Raw genomic sequence first — 20,882 nt, 5'->3', positions numbered from 1 at the left:
CACCTGCTGATGTGGGGGACACGGGTTCGTGCCCCAGTCTGGGAAGATTCCACATGCCGCGGAGCAGCTAGGCCCGTGAGCCATGGCCGCTGAGCCTGCGCGTCCGGAGCCTGTGCTCCGCAACGGGAGAGGCCACAACAGTGAGAGGCCCGCGTACCGCCAAAAAAAAAAAAACAAAAAAAACATAAAGCCTGCTTAATAAATATCTGCTGAAAAGAATGAATGAAAGGGAAGGAGTAGAGGTGAGGCATTTTGAAAAACTGCCTTGGGAAGAGCAGTCACAGGAGTGGGGGGGGGGCCCGTGGAGACCTGGTTCCTTTCCTTAAGCTTTCCTCTAAGATCCTGGGGAGGGGTATTCAATTAAGAGATCACACACACAGGCTTCCAAGAAAAGGCCTTCGCCGGTCCGATTCCTGGCCTCCTCAGTCCACAAAAGGAGGAAATGATCAGTACCTTGAAGGACTGAAGGGAGGGCTAAGCTTAAATTTAGGGATGAGCAATGTCTGTCCTTCCCTAAATCCAGTATTCCCAAAGTACACAGCAAAAGGGGACTGACTTCAACCTCCGACCTCGTGAAGATTACTTTTTGGGTGGGGTGGGAACCGATGACCTCGGAGACTCTTAGCATGACCCAGGCGAGTTCCAAGCCTAAGCCTCAGGCCCGCCGAACCCCAAACCTCGCTCAGTCTCCCTCGTTCCCACATGTCCCCTTTCTAGATTCCCCCTCAGCTCCGCCTCCACTCCTTCCACCTTCTCTTTCCGCTCCCCGCCCCCATTTCCGTCCCCCTACGCCCGCCTCCTCCTTGCTCCCGGCCCTGACCCCCGCCCTCCCCCGGCCGCAGCATCCCAGCTCTCAGCTCTCCTTCCTCCTCCCTCGGTCGGCGCCCCTCTAGGGCGGCCGGGGCAACCCCGTGCGCCGCTGGCCCAATGAGGAGGCGGTGCAGGGGCGGGGCTCGGGCCAGAGCGGAAGTGGTGACCGGAGCGGAAGTGGAGCCGCCGCCGCCACCACCGCCGCCGCCGCCGATTCCGGAGCCGGGGTAGCTGCTGCCGCCGCCGCCACTGCAGCCGCCGCCGGAGGAGTGGGCTTGGGAAGGAAGCGGTCACCGCTCCTTCGCTCCGCTCGCAAGCGTCTTTGCTCCCCTGCAGTCCTCCCACGGTGAGTGCGGCGCGGTGTCCGCCTGGGGCCCCCGGGGGCCCGAGCCCAAAGCTCCCCCACCACCGGCGGCGGTGGCGACGAGGTCGACCCCGCGGGTGGGCCCTCGGGGCGGCGGCGCGCGGCCTCCTCGGCCCCGTGCGGCCGCTTGCGACGCGGGATCGGCCTCGCCGCGGCCCCTCCCTGTTTCCGGGGCCGGGCCCTTCGTTCTGGGAGAGGCCCGGGCCGCCCTCGCCGCCTGCGTCCCCGCCCGGCGGGCGGGGTGCGGCACCGTACCGGGCTGGAAGGGACATCGAGCCGCGGACCCCCGACCCTCCCTCACTACCCAGCTTCGATCCCCGCGCGACCCCTCCCTGCGCCTTGAGCGGCCAGAACCGACCCTTTCAGCCCTGTCACCCCTGCTCCTCGCTTTCCGGTTTCCACAAATGAAAATGTAACCAAATGCGGGCGAGCTTTCGATCCCCAGTGCCCCTGCTGGACTCCCTCTGGATGGGTAAGGGGTTTAACCTTGGGAGAGAGCAGAGGGAAAACCCCCTCCCACTTTGCAGTAAAGCCATTTCATCATCGTTCGCTGGTTTGGGAGCCTGGCAGGACCCGAGATTCCCTGGGAGGCACAGGGTTGAGGTTTGAATCAAGAAAATGCATTTGTTGGAACTGATTATTGAGTCAGGCGCGATCCCCAGGAAAAAAAATGTCGGAAGCTGAGAATCGGAATATTTTCCCACGGTATTTACCGTCATTTAATGCCAGAGTCTTTTGTGTCCTCGCCCCAAATTCCCCCATACTGTGTGTTAGCACGTTTTTAGGACTGAAATTTTCCTGGTGGCCTCCCTGGTGGTGGCGAAGGGGTGGGAGTGATTAGGCCCCTTTTCTGCACAAGATGAGTACATCTTTGTCTACTGCAAATGGAGAACTCACGTGTAATGGGGTTTTCAAAGGTGGCAGTATTGGTAAGACAGTTCACCAACCTTTCTGTAAAAATTCCTGTCTCTTGTCCTTGTCGTCACTGCTTTTCCCTTTGGTAAGGCTACACAGCATCAGGTTCTGATTTTGCTTGCCCTGTGTGAGAGACAGAATCTGGCAAGATGTTGTTATGAACATATAAAATCTGGCGGCCACAGGAGCCAAAACAGAAAGATGAAGCACTTGGGAGAATATGAAAAATTTTCTGCATTTCTCACTCTGTCTCAATTGTTCGTATGAAACCACACACATACGCAGTTTATAGAACTAGACACATGGGTACTCAGCTCTTTGCCTTTTCATGTTAGAAATTTATATGTGTTAATGATGCTCAGTCATTTCCTTCTTGACTGCTTCTAGGGCACCCCATTTCTTATTTAGGAATATATCAGTTGCCGGAACCCTCGTTTTTCTAGGATCTGTGTCCTTAGCACACATGGTGAGGGTAAAACCTGTCACTTTTATTGGACTCAAGTTAGAATTTTACAGGTGATCTTCACAGTGGAATGCTTATAAACCAGTAGCAACTGCTGAATTATTTCCCAAGCCTCTCCTTTCAATGAGATGAGAAACCATTCACCCATGTTACAGATGAAGTTCTTATGAGAAATGAGATGATCTGACCTAGACCACACACCTGGTTTCCAGGTTGAATCTCCTCTTTCATCAGTAGCAAATATTTACGGCCTATCAGCCCCTGGAGTACAGCTCCTACCCTATAATCTTCTGTACATTTCCCATCATGCCGTGCTTGTGTTACGTTGGAGCCATTTTAGAACCGGAGCTCTGTGGATCAGGGAAGCAGCCTCCACAAAACCAGGCTGAGCACATTCCCCTAATGCTAGTTCTGGAGGCAGAGTCTCCAGAGGTTTGGGCCACTGCAAAAAGTGCATTTTACCCATTTGGCTATGGATATAGAAGCAGAAAGTGCACTGGACTTGGAGTCAGATAAGTTTGATTCCGCTCTTGCCTGCAGCATTTTATAGTAATGTGGTCTTCAGTGTGCTGCTTAATCTCTGGTTCCTGGTTTCTCTGTCTCCAGAGTTGTCAAGAGACCTTTTTACAGACGAAATTGTTAAATATAAGCTTTCGGTTTTGTGTTTTCATCACAGAGTTCACTGTTAAGGGCTTTTTTCCCCCTTGGTTGCATTCTACTTTGTATACATGTTGCTTTCAAAAAACGATACATTTTTCTGGAACAGTTTTGTGTAGAGCATCTTCAGTCTTTCTGAGCCCATTTTCTCATCTGATCAGTGCAAATGGTAATAGTCTTTGATGTATTATTGTGACAAACTCAATAATTAAAATAAGGGTGTGAGATATACCAGATGTTTAATAAATGTTGCTTGACTACATTCCTGAATATACATATATATATACATAAGACATATGCATATATGCTATAGAGCATAGGCACATACAAAGTCCTTCCATATGATTTATTCATCAACTGATGAGGTAGCATCAAGCTGTAATAATAACAGCTCCCATTTGTATGTGCCAAGCTTTGTTCTAAGCACTTTACACATATTAACTGAGCCTTCATAACAGCCAATGATAGGTAAGTACTGCTAGCCCCATTTTACAGTTGAGGAAACTGAGGCACAGAGAAGTTAAATAATTTTCCTGGGGGCATACACACACCCAGCACTGGGTAAGTGCTGGAGCCAGGAATCAAACCCAGGCAGTCTGGCTCTAATGATAGATTTCTACTTGTGGTAGAACAACACATGTATATTCTTCATGTGAATACCATCTAGTAGTTAATTTTTCTTTACCTGTATCTTATTCAAGTAAATGTGTTTGGACAGGAATTTTAGCTATTTTTGGAAATAGATATAGTGTAGTTTCTGGGGGGGCGGTAGTATATTTATTCTGGCATACAGGGAGGATACTGCTGGTGTGCATTAGGAAGCAAGCTTGTGAAAAACCCAGTTTTTCTAGTATTTGCTTCATACTAGGGAGAAGATTCATCAGCTACTTTGTGGCACACTGATTTATCCAATCCTAGGTTCTAGTAGAATTTGGTCAGGACCAAGTATCTATATCTACGTAAGTAGAGAAAGAATTCTAAATTAAAATGTCCTATTATGCTATCCACTATTTCAGTGGCATTAAACTAAGCAGTTTTCCTTAAATGAGGGTACCATAGAGAATGAACTAAAATTTACTTGTAAAGGGAATTTAAGTTCCTAGGTTCCTACATTTTTCTAAGGACAGGTGACCGCAATTCACACTAGCTAGGAGGCAAGAAATTAGTTGTATAATAGCAATTTTTAAGCTTTAAAACCATCTTGGTCTCTACATGAATAGATCCTAGTCTTCTCTGTGTCATTATGGAGAAACTAACAGAGCTGGATTCTGAGGGGATTTTTCTAAAGGGACTACTTAATTTAGGGAGGAAAAATGGATGAAAGTACTTTCTGTTTTGTCATGTGTATGCTAAAAGCCAATCATCTTTCCGCTTTCTCTGCTAAAAGATCTTCTAACATAAGCATAATTATATGTTTCTGATACTTACAATGAGATGAAATTGATTGATGGCCTTCAGATCAAGGCATTTCCAGCAGACTGTAGGTTAGTAAGGTGACTTTAAAATAATCTGGCCAGCCCTCTATTGTGTAAGTTTTTTCCTGTACTGGTTAGTTTATTTCATTGTTTTCCCTAGGAGACCCAACAATAAAAGTTATTTCTGAATGGCCTTGACCAGAGCAGAGATTGGAGGAGACAATAAAGTTGATATGAGCCCCGGCCATTGTTATTGTTTGCCCACAAAGCTCACCTTAAAGCTTGTTTGACAGTCTGATGAGTTTTTGACATATGCTGTTATAAACTAATTTTATTTTGGTTTTTAAAGCTAGATAAATTAAGTCTAATTCTCAAACCTGACTGTAATGACTTTGTATGGTTCTTCAAAAAAGTGTTCATTCTCTCTTTTCCTTAAGTAATCATTAAGAATCATATTGATCTTTAGGAGGCGGTGCTGCACAGAGGAAGGAGCGTGTACCAAATATACCTGTGAGGCAGGTTATTGGGACAATGACACCTGCCCCTTAGGATGCTTACGGTTGAAGGAGTTGATATAAACCCCGAACTTTTTGCACATTTAGGCAGACCGTAAATGATGGGTATTTTGTTGTTATTTACTAAACCAATAAGCTGGTGTGGCTTCTTGTATAACTAATTGGTTGGACTTTTAACTAGAGGAGTTCAAGGGCTTTTTGAAACTCAGTTTGAACCTAGAGATACAACAATGGGTACCTGAGAAACGATTGGTCAGAGAGCATAGTGTTGTCTCCTGACTGGAGCTGAGATGGCTTTTTTCAAAGAGTAGCCTAAGACAGTTTAAATATAGTCTGTATTTTATAGGTCAGAAGTGGTCTGCTTACCTCTGTCCACATAGGAAATAGCAGCCTTGTTCACTTTAAAACACTGCATCAGTTGATCAGGTAGTTTCACATTCAGTGTGGCAGGCATTGTGCTACATGTTGGGTGCCCAGAGATAGAAGTTTGGGTTCCTACCTTAAGCTCACAATCCAGTGTGGGAGCCAACAAAGACATTTACACTAAATTCTGATCAGTGCTACTTTAGAAATAGGCATATGTAAGTTAACATGTGCCTTCCTTTTAAAAGTCTCAGGGAAAGCCATCTGGATTGAAAAGAAATGAGATGTGTAGTAAGTGTCCCTTCACTGGCTGACCGTTTGTAGACTTCTGTGTGGAATGTACTGTAGCTGCCATTTTAGTGCTTAAAGTGTGCAGAGACTGTGCTAAATGTTTTGCATCGTGATCTATTTTACTCCTTACAAGAACCCTCTTAGGTAGATTTGCCTATTTTAATGCATGAGAAAACTGAGATGCGCAAGAGATCAGGTAATCTATGGAGTTGGTGTGTAGTACTGGTAAATTGGACTGGGTTCCATTATGTTGGTGGGCCCAAAGCCTTTGAACTTATTCACAAGGTTGACCAATTGGATTATCCTTATGAATCAGAATTAGCATATTTTAATTTTTTATTCTGTTCCATTGATCAAGAGGTCAATTTATTGTCATGTCTGCTATTGATTCACATTCTATGAGCTTGGGCATATCACTTCACACCTCCATTGTTTCAGGTTTAATTCTGGCTAATTGGACATAATTAACAATGATATTCAACAATTGATATGAAAGAAGGAAGGGATTTTGAAGCAGAAGTGATGTTTCCCTCCACAATTCAGTGTTGGCAGGATATCAGAGCTATTGCCTTTGTATTTTAGACATGCTGTGTTTCATTTTCTAACAAAGAGCCTGCAAGCATGTGAATAGAATTAAATTTATTAAAGGACTCTGAATTTTGTGTGTAGAATGGCACACAGACCCGTTTTTAGAGCGGTGTTTTTCACTGAGTATTAAAATTCTTTGAGAGCCAGGAGGACTTCATTTTTTCGTGGTAACACCCACTAGACACCTGGCCCCACTGACTCTCTCAGTCCCTCCCACAGTAGTTTGGCATCTGCCTTTCCTTCAGCAGAGTAACTCCAGGACTGTAACTTTGACTTGACGGTGCTGTGTCTGGGGCGGTCTGTCCGTGAATGCTCTTCAGGATTTACTTGTCAGTTCCTTACCCCGTGGAACTTTTTAGCCTAGATTTTTCTTTTTTTAACATCTTTATTGGAGTACAATTGCTTTACAATGGTGTGTTAGTTCCTGCTTTATAACACAATGAATCAGTTATACATATACATATGTTCCCATATCTCTTCCCTCTTGCGTCTCCCTCCCTCCCACCCTTAGCCTAGATTTTTAAGGTGCTCCTGTCAGTTTCCTCTCTCCAGATTCTTAACTCTTCTCAGTTCCTCATCTACTTTGGCCTGTGATTTCTTTTTCATCTAAAAAAACATACATGCACTTTATTCATACATCTGTATTTCCTGTCCCTTCCTGGAGCCCCCATTTTCTGTCCTACACAGAACCCCTCCAACCCATAAAACCAGTCAGGACCCAGCCCCTTTGAAACTAAACCTCCTCCTTTGAATTCTACCTGGTTGCTTCTTCAAGGGGAAGCTTTATAATCTTTAAGTATGTCTGCCCTCCCTTCTCATGTTCCTACCCTGAGAGTTTCAGCTCTCTGAGGGGAGGACCGTGCTATTCTGAACTCCAAACGAGAGTTCTTGGAAATACTGGTAGTTTTTTCATTTGCAGTTATTTCAACACACATTAAATTATATACATTGTATTTTTGTGATGTAGCTTAAGAGTGAGAATATATGCCTATTTATTAAGCCTTTACTTTGACCAGTACTGTCTAGGCATTTTATGTATATCATCTTATTTGATAGCTATTAATGTTTCCTTTTAACATTTGAGGAAACTGAGATTTGGAGACATTATTTTAAAAATTACCTAATTTCTCTTTAGAAGCCCAGATTTGTTGTATGTAGGGCTTTCCTAAAAACAGGTCCCAGTCATATGGGTTTCATGTCGGAGCTTCAGTAATCCTGACACCTGATAATGGAATCCTCGTTTTAAATTTCTAGCAAATTATTAAACTCAATTAAAGCTCAGTATTTTAGAATTGAGCATGTTCTTTTCCTTGAAAACAAAACATAGCTGAAAGTTAATACTTCTCAAGGCCACATTTCCTAAGGTCCTTTGCAGTGCTTTTTTAAATATGGATTAGCAGTGGATAGTCATTTTTATTTTAATTTTTGTCCCTTCTTATCCTTGGATATCTCCTTCTGGCCACTGGGAAATGACCTCTCAGGATTCTGTCCTGGGCTAGAAAAATATCCCTCAAGCAAAGGGTTGAGATAGAGGGGCTAGGTTGGTTCATATATACTTTTGTTTTAGCATTCACTGTCTGACTTAGGGTTTCATTTACTTGAGGGAAATCCTGTTATTTCATGGGCAGCTTTAGAATTATTCCTCATAACATTCTTTAGGGGATATTTTACAAAAATGGAAGACAGTTGTGCAGCTCCCGCCACTCCATACCTCTGTAACAGATCTTTCTAAGACATTAAATCCCTTCTTTTGACGGCCATGTAATCTTGTGCCAGCTGTGTCTTTTCAGCCACTCCGCTGTTGGATATTTAGACGGTTTCCCATTCTCCACTAAGCAGTTGCCGGTTTAATCAGCAAATGCTCCCCAGTCCTCTGAAGTGCTGCCTGCAGTGACTGAGAGATAGACGCCCGTGCTTGAGAGCATGTCAGCATCTTCCTGATCTGGGAAATCTCTTGGTCTACTGCAGGGTTAGACCTCTTGTGGCCTCTCATACATTTGTCCCCTCTGGTATTTTGACTCTGTACCGTTAGTGCCAAGCCTGATGAGGAGACTGTAGCCTTTTAAGGCTTTTTAGGAGCAAATGAAGGCCCTCTTGCCAGTGTTTTTCTTGGTGGGTCCTCAGTTCAAAAGTCTCAGGAGAAAAGTAGGCCCTGATTATAAACCATCACTACTTGGCACCTCTTAATGAAATCAGGAACTAATGAATGAAAGTGTTACAGTTGGGACTTCCCTGGTGGTGCCATGGTTAAGAATCAGCCTGCCAATGTAGGGGACACAGGTTCGAGCCCTGGTCCGAGAAGATCCCACATGCCGCGGAGCAGCTAAGCCCGTGCGACACAACTTCTGAGCCTGCGTGCCTAGAGCCTGCGAGCCACAACTGCTGAAGCCCGCGCGCCTAGAGCCCGTGCTCCGTAACGAGAAGCCACCGCAATGAGAAGCCCGTCCACCGCAATGAAGAGTAGCCCCCGCTCGCTGCAACTAGAGAAAGCCCGCGCAGCAAGGAAGACCCAGTGCAGCCAAAAATAAATAAATAAATTTATAAAAGAAAGTGTTACAGTTAACAAGTGTGTCCATTCTTCAGGACGTTGAGGGGTGGAGTCTTATCAGGAATATTACATCGTAACATATTCGCTTCCTGTACAAGATTAGACTTGTTTTTCCTTCTCATGGGTTGTCTTCTTTTTTTCTTAATTCCAAGCTCACATTTATGGGCTAAAACAGTGATGTGTAGGTACTATGAGAGGAATAACAGTACTTCCAATTTGTTGTGCACTATGCACTTTTTAAAAAAGATTTCCACATTTATCATCCTTTGATTCCCTGCACCTCATCTTCAGAGCACCTCTCCTGAGGTAGCTGCTGTTGCCTCCACTTCAGAGGTTGGAAGACTGAGATCGACCGAGCTCACACGGCTGTGTAGTGGCAGCCTCTGCGCTTACACACAGGCCTCTTGCCACACCACATACAGGTAGCCTCCCAGTAATGACCTGCTGAAAAAATTCACAGATACTTACTTGAGTATTAGTTTTATACTTGGCAAAGTTTTAGGCATTAGATGAGAAATGAATGTGAAGCTTTCCTTTGGGGACATAACATGTAACACTGTTTGTAAGTGGTGTACCACTCATTACTTGGACCATAGAACATATAGAACAGAGGCCTAGAGAAGCCTGGACTGTGTAAGAGGCTACGAGTGTGTTTGGATTCGTGGGCAGGGTAGATCAGTGGGGGCTGGGATATTCAAGGAAGGCTTTCTAGCCCTAGACGGATGGATAGAGTTTACATAGGCAGGGAGTAAACGGGGGGCTTTCTAGATGAAGGGAACTACTGAAGTAATTTCAGACAGGTTTAAGCATGATGATTAAGGGTATTCGGTGATGTCCAGCCTGCAAGAAAGGTACATGTTGGAGAACAGTGGATGCGAAAGCCTAATACATACAGAGGAGCCGAATTATGAAGGACTTGGCAAGCCAGGTAAGAGTTTAGATTGGGTGGAGTAGCCAAAAGAGAGTCATCTGAAGTTGCTGAGTAAGAGTCTGGGTATGACTAAGGGTAATTTTGAAATCAGATGCAGAGATACATGGAGTGAGGTACGGATGTAATGAGGACGTAATGTGCTTGTGAAGAATAGGTGCTTTGAATTATTTGAGAAGAGACAGAACTCTACCAAATTTGTAGCTTTAGGATCTGCTCGCTCATTCAGCGAGAATTTGTTCATGCCAGTTCTGTGCGAGGTGCTGCGGAGGGTGTGCCCTAAAGGAGTTGATGGTGTGGGAAGGGGCGTATGCGATACAGACAGATAATTGTAGTGCTGAAGAAATGTGCTGAGACATTAAGAGAAGTATAGATGCAGTGCTCTGTGAGAATATTTTCAGCTCAGAGCAGTGCTGTCCAATAGACACAGGATGTGAGTCCCACGTAATTTAAAATTATCTGGTAACTGCATTTTAAAAATGGGGGGAAAGGATGAAATCAATTTTCGTAATTAAAAAAATTTAACTCCAGGGATTTTCCTGGCGGTCCAGTCGTTGGGATGCGGCGCTTTCACCGCGTGGCCCAGGTTTGATCCCTGGTTGGGGAGCTAGAATCCTGCAAGCTGCGCAGTGTGGGCCCCCCCCCCGACAAAAAAATTAACTCCGTATATCCGAGGCGTTTCTGTTTTAACATGTGGCCAGTGGCTGTCTGATTAGACAGCTTAGGTTAAGCGGCCTAAGAAAGGTTTCATAGAGGGGATGCTATCTGAGCCGTGCTCTGAAGAATTTTATATGCAGAATAAACGGGAAAGGACATTCCAGGCAGAGGGATGGCTTGGTGAGCACAGACACAGAGACGGAGAAGCACGTGTAAGAAAACCATTTTGAGAGAAGCCTGGGGAGATAGCTTGGAAAACCTTCACTGACAGGGGAGGAAATCTGACTCTCCTGTCAGTAGTAGGGACTGTAAAGGATTTTGAGCAGGACGTGACTTGATCAGAACTTTAAAATGGGTCTGAGAGCAGATGTGAAGGTTAAAGGTAACGAGAGGCTGAAAGCAGTGGGACTAGGGAAAGATGATGGATGGGAGGTTTATTAGGGATGTAGAAATAGGAACAATTTCATTTCTCCCTTGTCTGCTGCCTTCCTCCAAACGCTGGGTGTTGTGTAACCCATTTCCTGTTGAAATTGGTCTAGCTGCTTCAAAATCCATGTTATATAAGTCAAAAGTTATGTAAGCAGTAGGCATCAGGACATTTAGCTATGGATTCTGTTTGTTGTGAGTTGTTGGGTGTGTGTGTGTGTAGAGTTTTCTAAATAGATGACTGCATTCTTTAAGGCATGCGTTCAGTTTTACCATATCATCACGGTTCTCAGTCTCCAAGAGCTTTTGCAGTGATCCCAAAGAAGCCCGAAATAGTTGGCCCCAAACGAGAAAGGCCACATTTTATTTTGAGAAATAGGGCGTGTACATTTGGGAGTTCCCAAGGAGTCGTCAGGATTCTTGGGAGAGAGATGATTTAACTTTTAATGTTTGGGAAGAGAAGTCGGGGGGTTGAGGGGACCTTAGTTGAGGGGCCTGGTAGAGCCAAAGAGTTTCATGGCATCCCTTAGGCAGTGCTAATTGCATTTCTCTATTACTCTTTTGTAATACTGCAGGGATAGCTTAGCGTTGAATTGGCTTTGACCAGGACTTTTATTAATTAGAATCTTTCCTGGGTAGAGTTGCACAGGTGCTGTTTCTGTACTTTGGAGTGGGCCACTAGGTGACTTCTAACTCTGAATTAGTCTGCAAACTGGAAAACTTCTAAAGTTCGTTGAAAGTTGGCTTCCCTCTGCCTCTCACTTTTAGGGATCATAAAGTAGGGTTGTTTAAAGATGGAGATAGTATCCTGATCAGAAAGATGTTACGATTGAGAAAGTTAGACGTATGGAGGAAGTATATAATTTTAAGAGGATGAATAGTGTATTTGCAATGGACTTTGTGTTAGAGTAGGACTAGGTTGTGTTGTGTGTGGTAACTAGCAGCCCCCACATCTCAGTGGCTTCACGTTGCACGTCCAGTGCGGACCTGCAGGGGTCTCTGTACTGCATGGTCACTCACGGACTCAGGCTACAGAAACTGCTGTTTTGTGACAGCACCATCTAGATCGCATGGCTGCTGTGAGAGAAGAGGGCCTCACGTGGTTTTGTGCAGTTTCAACACCTGGAAGTAGTGTCATTTATGCTTATGTTTCATTGGACAGAACTAACTGTATGACCCCTCCGAAGTGCAGAAGGGTTGCTGGGAAATGTAGGAGAGTGGATGGATTATTATCTCTGTTGTAGTCTCATTCTGGTGATGTGGGTGAAGTCAGACGGATCAAGGTGAGATCTGCTTCAGAGTGTAAGGTTAGAATCAGCGAGCCTTACATAGGACACAGCTCTGAATATGATTTAGATAATAAGTTGTGGGAAGAAAACTCGCAGTTCTGAACTAGAGAACCAACTCTTTCTGAATTGTCTAGATTTAGGGTGTATCTTAAAATCGTCCTCCATCTAATAAAACTTTTTTTTGTGGTAGGGCCCTGTCTGTAGAATTTCTCCCTTGAAAATACAGAAATGACTTGAGGCAAAGCCACAGTCTTTTTTTTTTTTTCCCCCACAGTCTTAAATTGTGATACAATGTATAAAGTGATAAGAGAATTTGTTTTAAAAATATTGATATTCTTACCACTCTTTAAAGTAGTATTTTATCTTTTTACACCTAAGATATTAGTGTACTTTTACACTGTGGCACAGGTGGATGTACAATTGAAATTCAAACCAACAGTACATAAAACTAACTCTTACTGGTTAATAAATAATTTTTTAGCTACGTGCTATCCAAAAATTATTGCACTCTGTTAATGGTGATTATTATAGTGGGGAATTGACTAAGATGAGGTGCATTATTTAAGAGGCATTCACTGATTGGTGTATAGAGGGTTTGGTAAAATGATAAACTGCAATCACTAAGACTTTTGTCTATTTCAGGAAAACTTGTGCAAACTCAATTATGGTTTGCACTTCTGTTGCTGTGCATCTTGGTGAATACACCCATATCTCCTGCAGCCTGTACCACGTACAGAGTTAGTGCTTGATATTTGTATATAACGTCTAGACTTTTCACAGTGCCTTCACATAGATGAGGTCATTTGCGCCTCACAGTGGCCCTTGGAGAGTTGGGAATATTCTTATTCTCCAGTTAGGAAACGGAAGCTCTCGGAGGCTGAGTGATTTGACCAAGGTCATGCCACTTGTAAGTAGCAGAGCTGGTGCTAGGTAGAGCCAAATCTGCCTGCCTCAAGTCTGTGCTCTCGTGGACAGTGTGTCCTTGTAACAAATTTAGTGCGCCGCAGAAGATGTGATAAAAATGGCTCCTGTTTTTTAGGTACCTGCTGCTTCATGGGCACTGCCAAATATAACACTGAAAGTCATACCTTTTGCTTTAACATTGATTGAAACAGTCGTCCCACTTCAGGTGTTTTTCCACATACTTTGGGGAAAAACAGCAAAACCAGATAATTCTTGAAAGAAGAAAAGGACTTATATTTAAATAAGATTCTAAAGAATTAAGCCGTCTCTGTGCACTGAGGAGGCAGATTAGGAAAGTGGAAGAAAACAACTCGAGAGAGACTTGAGTTTGAGTTCTGGCTCTCTACCACCTCCTAGCCCTGGGCACGCCACTTGCCTCCTCTGAACCTCCATTTCTTCACCTCATAGGAGGGGGCAGGATTGTTGTGAACATATCTGCCCTGTAGGACTGTTGGGAAAATTGACCAAAATAGTAAAAAAGACGATAGCAAAGTACCTAACCCTGCAGGCGTTCATGCTCGATATTACTGAGGGCATTTGGAAGTAGATGCTTCCCATTTAGGTATGTTTCCTTCCAGATGGGTTGGAAGAAGATTCATGCGTGCATTTCCTGGACCCCGAAGCCTGACATTCGCTTTCTCTCTCTTTCTCTTGCTCTTGTTCTAGGGAATGACCATGGATAAAAGTGAGCTGGTACAGAAAGCCAAACTCGCCGAGCAGGCGGAGCGCTACGATGACATGGCTGCGGCCATGAAGGCAGTCACAGAGCAGGGGCACGAGCTCTCCAACGAGGAGAGAAACCTGCTGTCTGTTGCCTACAAGAATGTGGTCGGTGCCCGTCGTTCTTCCTGGCGTGTCATCTCCAGCATCGAACAGAAAACAGAGAGGAATGAGAAGAAGCAGCAGATGGGCAAAGAGTATCGTGAGAAGATTGAGGCAGAGCTGCAGGACATCTGCAACGATGTTCTGGTAAGAGGCCGGTGTTCCTGTTCTAAACGATTTCTAATAGTATTCATTTCATGTACGAATGCGAACTCTCAAACAGCTCATGAGAGAGGTGTCTGAATACACTGGGAAGCTGCAAACCATTTGCAGCTAAGTTTTAAGCATACGATGTGATTTTTTTCTTACCTCTTACCTGATCAGAGGTTGCTCGTCTCTTATGGAGTATTTTCCTCTCCCTTCCAAAGACCTCTGAAAAACAGGTACACTTGGTCAGCATCCCTCCATCTTTTCTTTAGAAGTTGAGGCCAGAGAGGCAGGATTTTTGATAGATGCAGCCACAGAGAGGCTATTCTCTGTATTAGTCTGATGGCAGTGCCATCTCCAGTAGGGGAGAGAGGAGCAGAAAGCCGACCTGCCTTTTAGCCCCTCCCCAGTCCCTGCACAGCGTGGAGTCCAGTTTTTGTCTGAAAGGTAGCCGTGTCCATCAGTTCGGGCCTGCATTCCGAAGGCAGATCAGAAGTGGTTTGGGGATTCTCCTCTCTGGTGTTTTATATAAGCCTTAGTCAGACGACTGATTCCTAACTGCTTTCCCTTGAGCCACAGTCTGGGGTTGGATGGGAGGGGTGCATATCCTAGAGCAAATCATGATCATATTGTCTTTCCCTCACATCCTGAGCCCACTGGGAACTTTCTTTTTCTTCCAGGTGAAATCAGGTAAAAATGAACAGTGAGGGCTGCTTTGAAGGGAAAAGGAATTCACACTTGTGGATCTACCTCCTCCCCTGCTGGCTGCCTCTCCGAGTTACTGCCCTTGACACCTTTCTTTTGAAAACCAGTACAAAGCTTGTCAGCCTCCAGGCAGTACTCATCCCTAACCCATAAGGAGTTACACCCTGTCTGTCTGCAAGGAATATTAAAACGACTACTGCCCCCTGCATCTTCTCACTTTGATTGATTAAATCCCCTTACAACTAAGCTTTTGCATTGAGCTGCTCTTTTTGTTAGAGTCGTGGTGTAAGAGTGTCATGGCTAAATTTGTTGCCTGTTGGTAATTTGGGGGTTTGTTAACGGTGCACTAATTCCTGAATGTTAGCTACATCTGGTATTCAGATGAAGTATGGCATGCATTCCAAAGGCAAGAAAGTTCCCTAATTCCTGAACTGTAGACCAGCTTTTATGAGCATCTGAAAGAATGTGAAGAAAAGCATGGTACTTACTGCCTCTTAACCAGTTTTTCAGGATGCCACATTCTAAAACAACTCTTCGAAAATATTGCTCTGTATACGAAGCTTGGACTCCTTCAGAACTGCTTTTGTTGTAAGCATAAATGTTTAAAGGAATTTATTATTAATAATAGTATTAGCTACTTTTGGAGTGCTTACTGCGTGCCAGGCAGCGTGTTAAGCACTTTGTGAACACTGGCTCATTTATCCTCATAAGTACGCTGGGAGGTGGCTAATGCTTCCCTGTGTGTAGCTGAAGAAACTGAGGCTCAGGGCGATTAGGTCATTTGTCCAGGGTCATACAGATAGTAAGCAGCAGAGGAGGGATTTCTACCCAGGTCCGATCAATTCGAAACTTAGTTCTTGGCAGGTTTGCCCTATTATCACGTTTTTTTCTCCCAAAATGGAAAGTTTTTTTTTTTCTCTAATTACAGAATTAATACAAGTTCATGTTTTTTTTTTAAAAAAAGCACAGGGCAGAAGAGTATAAATAAGAAAATAAAAAATCACTTCTAATTCAACCACCTAGAGAACCATTATTAACATCTTGATAAATATTCTTCCAGACTTTTCCCTTAGGTATTTCTGTGCATGTACACATATCTATTTTAATATTAAAATAGGAGTCACATGGTTTTTATTATCTGCTTCCTCCCCAACCCCCCACCCCAGACTTCTTTTGGAGAACCTTTCCAAATGCCTATGTAGCATTCCATTGTATGGCTATACTTTAATCAACCCCTTATGGACGGTCAAAGTGATTTTTAATAGACAAATACTGGCATCTGTTATGACCTGGGCTAAAAACTATTTAAAACCTTTGGATGAAAATTATGATTTTTTTCAATCTTCCAAAAAATTTATTTAGAAGTGGTAGTGTGTATCTTGAATCTCAAACATAGTTTTAACATCTTGTAAGTAATATTTCCAGAGTCTTAACAGAATGTGAATCACTTTTTAGGAGCTGTTGGACAAATACCTTATTCCCAATGCTACACAACCAGAAAGTAAGGTGTTCTACTTGAAAATGAAAGGCGATTATTTTAGATATCTTTCTGAGGTGGCATCTGGAGACAATAAACAAAGTAAGTAACTTTTTTTTTTTTTAAAAGAAATTTGACCAATAATGGAGCCAGTCTTCATAATAATTTGAAGTTTTTGCTTTGTTTGTAGTCAGAATTTAAAGGACCACAGCATTGTGCTGACCAGTGTTAAACAGGGTCATGGGAGTTGACAGATGTATCTAAGGGGCACGTATGGGGGGCATTAAAAGTGTGGTGCAGCAGTGCATTTAAAGAGGTCTTTATTTTAAGGATTATTTGGTAGCTCTCTTTTAGAGGTGAAACTTTAAAATGTTTGGTAGAACGAAACCATCATAGTAAATAGAGATGCATTTCTCTTGTCATATACATGCATTAGTGTAATGGTGACAATTATAGCTATGCCTTATTAAGTGCCTCCTGTGTGTCTCATTTATCCCTCACACAACGCTAGGAGTGTAGGTGGGAGTCTGTCCCTTTTTTCTGATAAGGAAACCAAGGCTCACAGAGGTTTTCACTTAGTCCAGACCACACACTTAATGAATAAGAGTTGGGGATTCCAGCTTTGAGTCTGACTCTGAAGTCCATGATTTTTCTATCAGAGCTCATTGTTTTCCATGTTCTGTCTTGTTCAGGGTTATTTCTGTATTTCCTAACTGCTTTTGTAGACTTTGTCATCATGGTCTTTGTTTTTCCTCCAAGCGTTTAATATGGTACTTGGATTAGAGTACACATTTAACAAAGGATTGTTCATCGAGTGGTAGAGACACTGACCCTCGTTTGATAGCGCATGTGCTCCAGCCCAGTTTGGTAAAATAATTTGATAGTGGATCCAGCATATGATGCAATCTGTGAAAGACCCAACCTTTCATATTTTTTATCTTTCTTATAGCCACTGTGTCAAACTCCCAGCAGGCTTACCAGGAAGCATTTGAAATTAGTAAGAAAGAAATGCAGCCTACACACCCAATTCGACTGGGCCTGGCGCTTAACTTCTCCGTCTTTTACTATGAGATTCTAAACTCTCCTGAAAAGGCTTGCAGCCTGGCAAAAACGGTGAGAAAGACCCTCTGTGGTTTCTCTTTTTTTTTTTTTTGGCAGAATTTTTTTTTTAATTTAAATTTATTTATTTTTTATTGGGGTATAGTTGTTTTACATTGTTGTGCCCTCTGTGGTTTCTGATCATAGTAAAACTGCTTGTGCTTTTTGGTACCTTTTTTTAATTACCTGAACATAACTCATTTTCTTGGACTTTTGTGAAGATTTTTCTGGGGGTGGAGTATATATCTTTTATGGAATAAATACACACCTATTGCTGCTTGACTTCTCAGTGCCTTCTGCTGATTTTTGTTTGTGTTGTTTGATTACTCTTTTGGGGCTGGGGGTGGTTGTGGACAATCCAGGGAGAAGGTAGTTTGTTGTTTTTGTCACGCTTTGGACTGTAGGCCTCCACTGTATTGTACATTGTCATCCTTGTACCAAGATTGGAGGTTATGGCTTGTAAAGGAAGGAAATCAGATCTTGTTTTCTTTGTTAACTGAATTACCTCCTGTCTTCTTTTGGTAACCCAGCTGCCTTTTCTACATATTTTTGTAGTCTTTCAATATGCACACTCTTTTAAAATTTTTTAGTTGGTAAAAATGTGTGAAATGAATGCTCAAAGTTCCATCGCTTAATTGAATCAGATTTAGTGGTGTGAACTTCTGTTCTCCATTTATCCCTTGTATCCAGACCTTTTGAGTTTCAGCTTAAAGAAAAAGGGCGGATTACTAGAAACGTCTTTGGTAATTGAAAAATCATGTGAGTTTGCTTAGAATGAGTGTGCTGGGTTAACAGTAATACCTGTTGACTTAATAGGTAAAGGTCATATCTAGGAATTTTTGTCATTTTTGGTTGACGCTTGGTAAACCAGCATCATGTGTTTGCTGACATAACTAGCAAACAAGGTAACAATGACCTAGGTTCCCCCAAAGTACTGTACAGAAAGAGAAATGATAGTCACTTGTTAGCAGAAAAACATTGGGCTAAACTAGTTCCAAGGAACCTGTGACTTCTTTGCTGAAGGCTCTTTGTTTTAGGCATTTGATGAAGCGATTGCTGAATTGGACACACTGAATGAAGAGTCTTACAAAGACAGCACCCTGATCATGCAGTTGCTTAGGGACAATCTCACTGTAAGTACTGCTGATTCCATGAGTGCTTCTGGAGGGCTTATAGCTTATTCCCATTCCTCTACCTCGTAATTCACTCTTGCCTAAGACTCAAGAGGGGATTTGTACCCTGTAAGTGTAGTTAAGTTTTTTAATTGGTTATAAGTGCCTACTGAAGTTTTGACCTTTGCCATCACTGTCTGCAGTAATATAGGAAGAATTTTAAACAGTTGAATGAGATGAGATGATACACACTGGGCCACCTCCCTGAGGAAGCTTTTAGTAGCCCTACTTTGTTTATAGCTCTGTTTTTCTTTTGCAGCTGTGGACGTCGGAAAACCAGGGAGATGAAGGAGATGCTGGGGAGGGAGAGAACTAATGTCTGTTGTGCTTTGTGATCTCTTCAGTGTCACTCTGTACCCTCCACGTATATCCCTTTGTGCGATAAAAAAAAAAAAAAAAAGAATCGTACGTCGACTTTCAGTTTTTCACAGCCTCAGCCTAGCAAAAATGGTCCATGGGATAAGCAGCTGGTATTTGTATCTAAAACTCAGATTGGTCACATAAATGCCACGGCATTCTGAAGTTTTGATTTTGATGAACATTGACAGGATTACTGTGTGTTTAATTTTTTAAAAAAAACTGAACACTGTGATTATGGGGTTTTGTAATTTAGCAGAACTCTTACTGGTAGAAAACAAAATAGACCTGAATTATGTGTAACTTTTTGGAAAGTTTAATTCAATTCAAAACAGTCAGTGAAACACAGTTCCATTGTAAAGTTGTACAGAAAGTTATAGAGATTATATTGTGACACTGGGACTTGGAGTGAGACACCTCTAGTTTGGCATTCGAGTTTCATGGTAATTCACAGTGATTCTGCCTGTTCTGTTCAGGGCTTGTAGACACTTGACCCGTTGGGGCTGTTGCCACTCAAAGGTTCATGACTGCGGATGGCCACAGTGTCTTCCTCTGAGGACAGTCGAAGCCAGAAATTAACATTCTTGGTGGCAGATACCTGGCTTAGGACACCATGCAGAGGTCCAGTGCTCACAGGCCACACGTGATTCCAGCCCCTTTCCTACAGCAGCATGTTACTGATTGGCAACTTGTGCTTCCATAGTGGAATCTGTTTTCCCTGTAACCACGAGCTCAAGAAGGAAAAAAAAAAAAGCCGTGTATCTTATGAATGGCCTTATCTGTTTCCTGGGTAACATCTTTAAGAATAATGTTCTGCAGAGATTGCCTTTCACTTGAGGAGTAAGTACTCAGTCTTTAGGTTCTTCCTGGCTCGGGGCTTTAAAATTTTGAAATCTAAACATTCTTTCCCACTGTCCTTTTTGACTGTTGACTTTGGTTTTCTCTTCTCTCTCTCAATTTCTGTCCTTCGGCTTCCTTACATTGTTTTCTTTGTGCATTCTCTTTCTCTTTGCCTTTTGCTCACTGTTTAGTACTAGATGAGCAGGGACAGGGGACCTGGAGGGGGTGAGGGATGTTGATGAGCACTTCGGTGAGCCAGCCTTGCTTCAGAGAGTTGAAAAGAGCTTCCGCATCTCAGCTCTGTCTTCTTCCAGTTCTCAGAACGGTGGTTGCTCTTCAGTCACACCAAGATCTGACTCAAAAAAGTATTTTTAACTATCCATGGTTTCTCCTTACATTGCAGCCAGCCCTGATGATGCTTATTAGCACCTGTCACCAGCTCTCCCAAGTGTACCCATCCTGTCAAGTTCACAGACACGTTTCAACAAGACCCTGTAATGCAGGGAAGTTGCATGAACATTGCGATGGGGAGAGTTGGGAATAGCCAGGCCTACCAGTCTCACAGTATCCCCCCCCTCCCCTGAACATTCCCCATAGCCGTAGTGTCCATCTGTTTGTCCATCTGCTGAAATGAGAAACATTCATGCACTGATTTCAAACAAACCAAAAGGAAAAAAAAGAAAAAAAAATCCCTCTCCTTTCTAGCTGAACAAAAATGTGCAGTTAATACTTGGCGCTTGAAAACGCAGTAGTGAATGTGGAACGAGCCTGTCTGTATATCTGGTAGCTCTCTCTTGCTTTGTTTTTCCTCACCAGTATTCTGCCTCACGTTTGCTTCTGTGATGGTTATATTGCCTAGCAAGCACACCTGTGGTTGTGAAAATAGTATAGCAAAAAAGAAAAAACCCCGGTTATTGATGTACTCGATTTGTGTATGTCTTTTAAACAGTTCTAGTTTCCACCTTACACGGAATAATCAGGAAAAGTGTAAAAACTCAAAAGTGAAATAAAAAATTTTATCAGTTAGTTGGCCTGTGCATTGATGTGTGGCGCCGCCTGTATCACCACCAGA

The 20,882-nt window shown here is 43.2% G+C and overlaps 1 protein-coding gene across 2 annotated transcripts; it reads left to right on the top strand.

The window, feature by feature from the left end:
- The first annotated feature begins 962 nt into the window (after positions 1-962).
- YWHAB (tyrosine 3-monooxygenase/tryptophan 5-monooxygenase activation protein beta) lies at positions 963-20,836 on the top strand. 2 transcript variants are annotated; one of them, XM_004272889.4, is made up of 6 exons: positions 963-1,156; positions 13,859-14,161; positions 16,322-16,445; positions 17,293-17,456; positions 18,479-18,574; positions 18,873-20,836. In XM_004272889.4, exons 2-6 carry the CDS (start codon positions 13,862-13,864, stop codon positions 18,927-18,929), a joined length of 741 nt encoding a protein of 246 aa, XP_004272937.1. In that variant the 5' UTR covers positions 963-1,156; positions 13,859-13,861; the 3' UTR covers positions 18,930-20,836. The 2 variants fall into 2 exon arrangements, with proteins under 2 accessions (XP_004272937.1, XP_033289683.1); XM_033433792.2 differs by lacking the exon at positions 963-1,156 and adding an exon at positions 1,495-1,646.
- The last annotated feature ends 46 nt before the right edge of the window (positions 20,837-20,882 follow it).

This window comes from Orcinus orca, chromosome 16, assembly GCF_937001465.1.
Source record: "Orcinus orca chromosome 16, mOrcOrc1.1, whole genome shotgun sequence".
Lineage (NCBI taxonomy): Eukaryota > Metazoa > Chordata > Mammalia > Artiodactyla > Delphinidae > Orcinus > Orcinus orca.
This window is presented reverse-complemented; position numbering and strand designations above follow the sequence as displayed.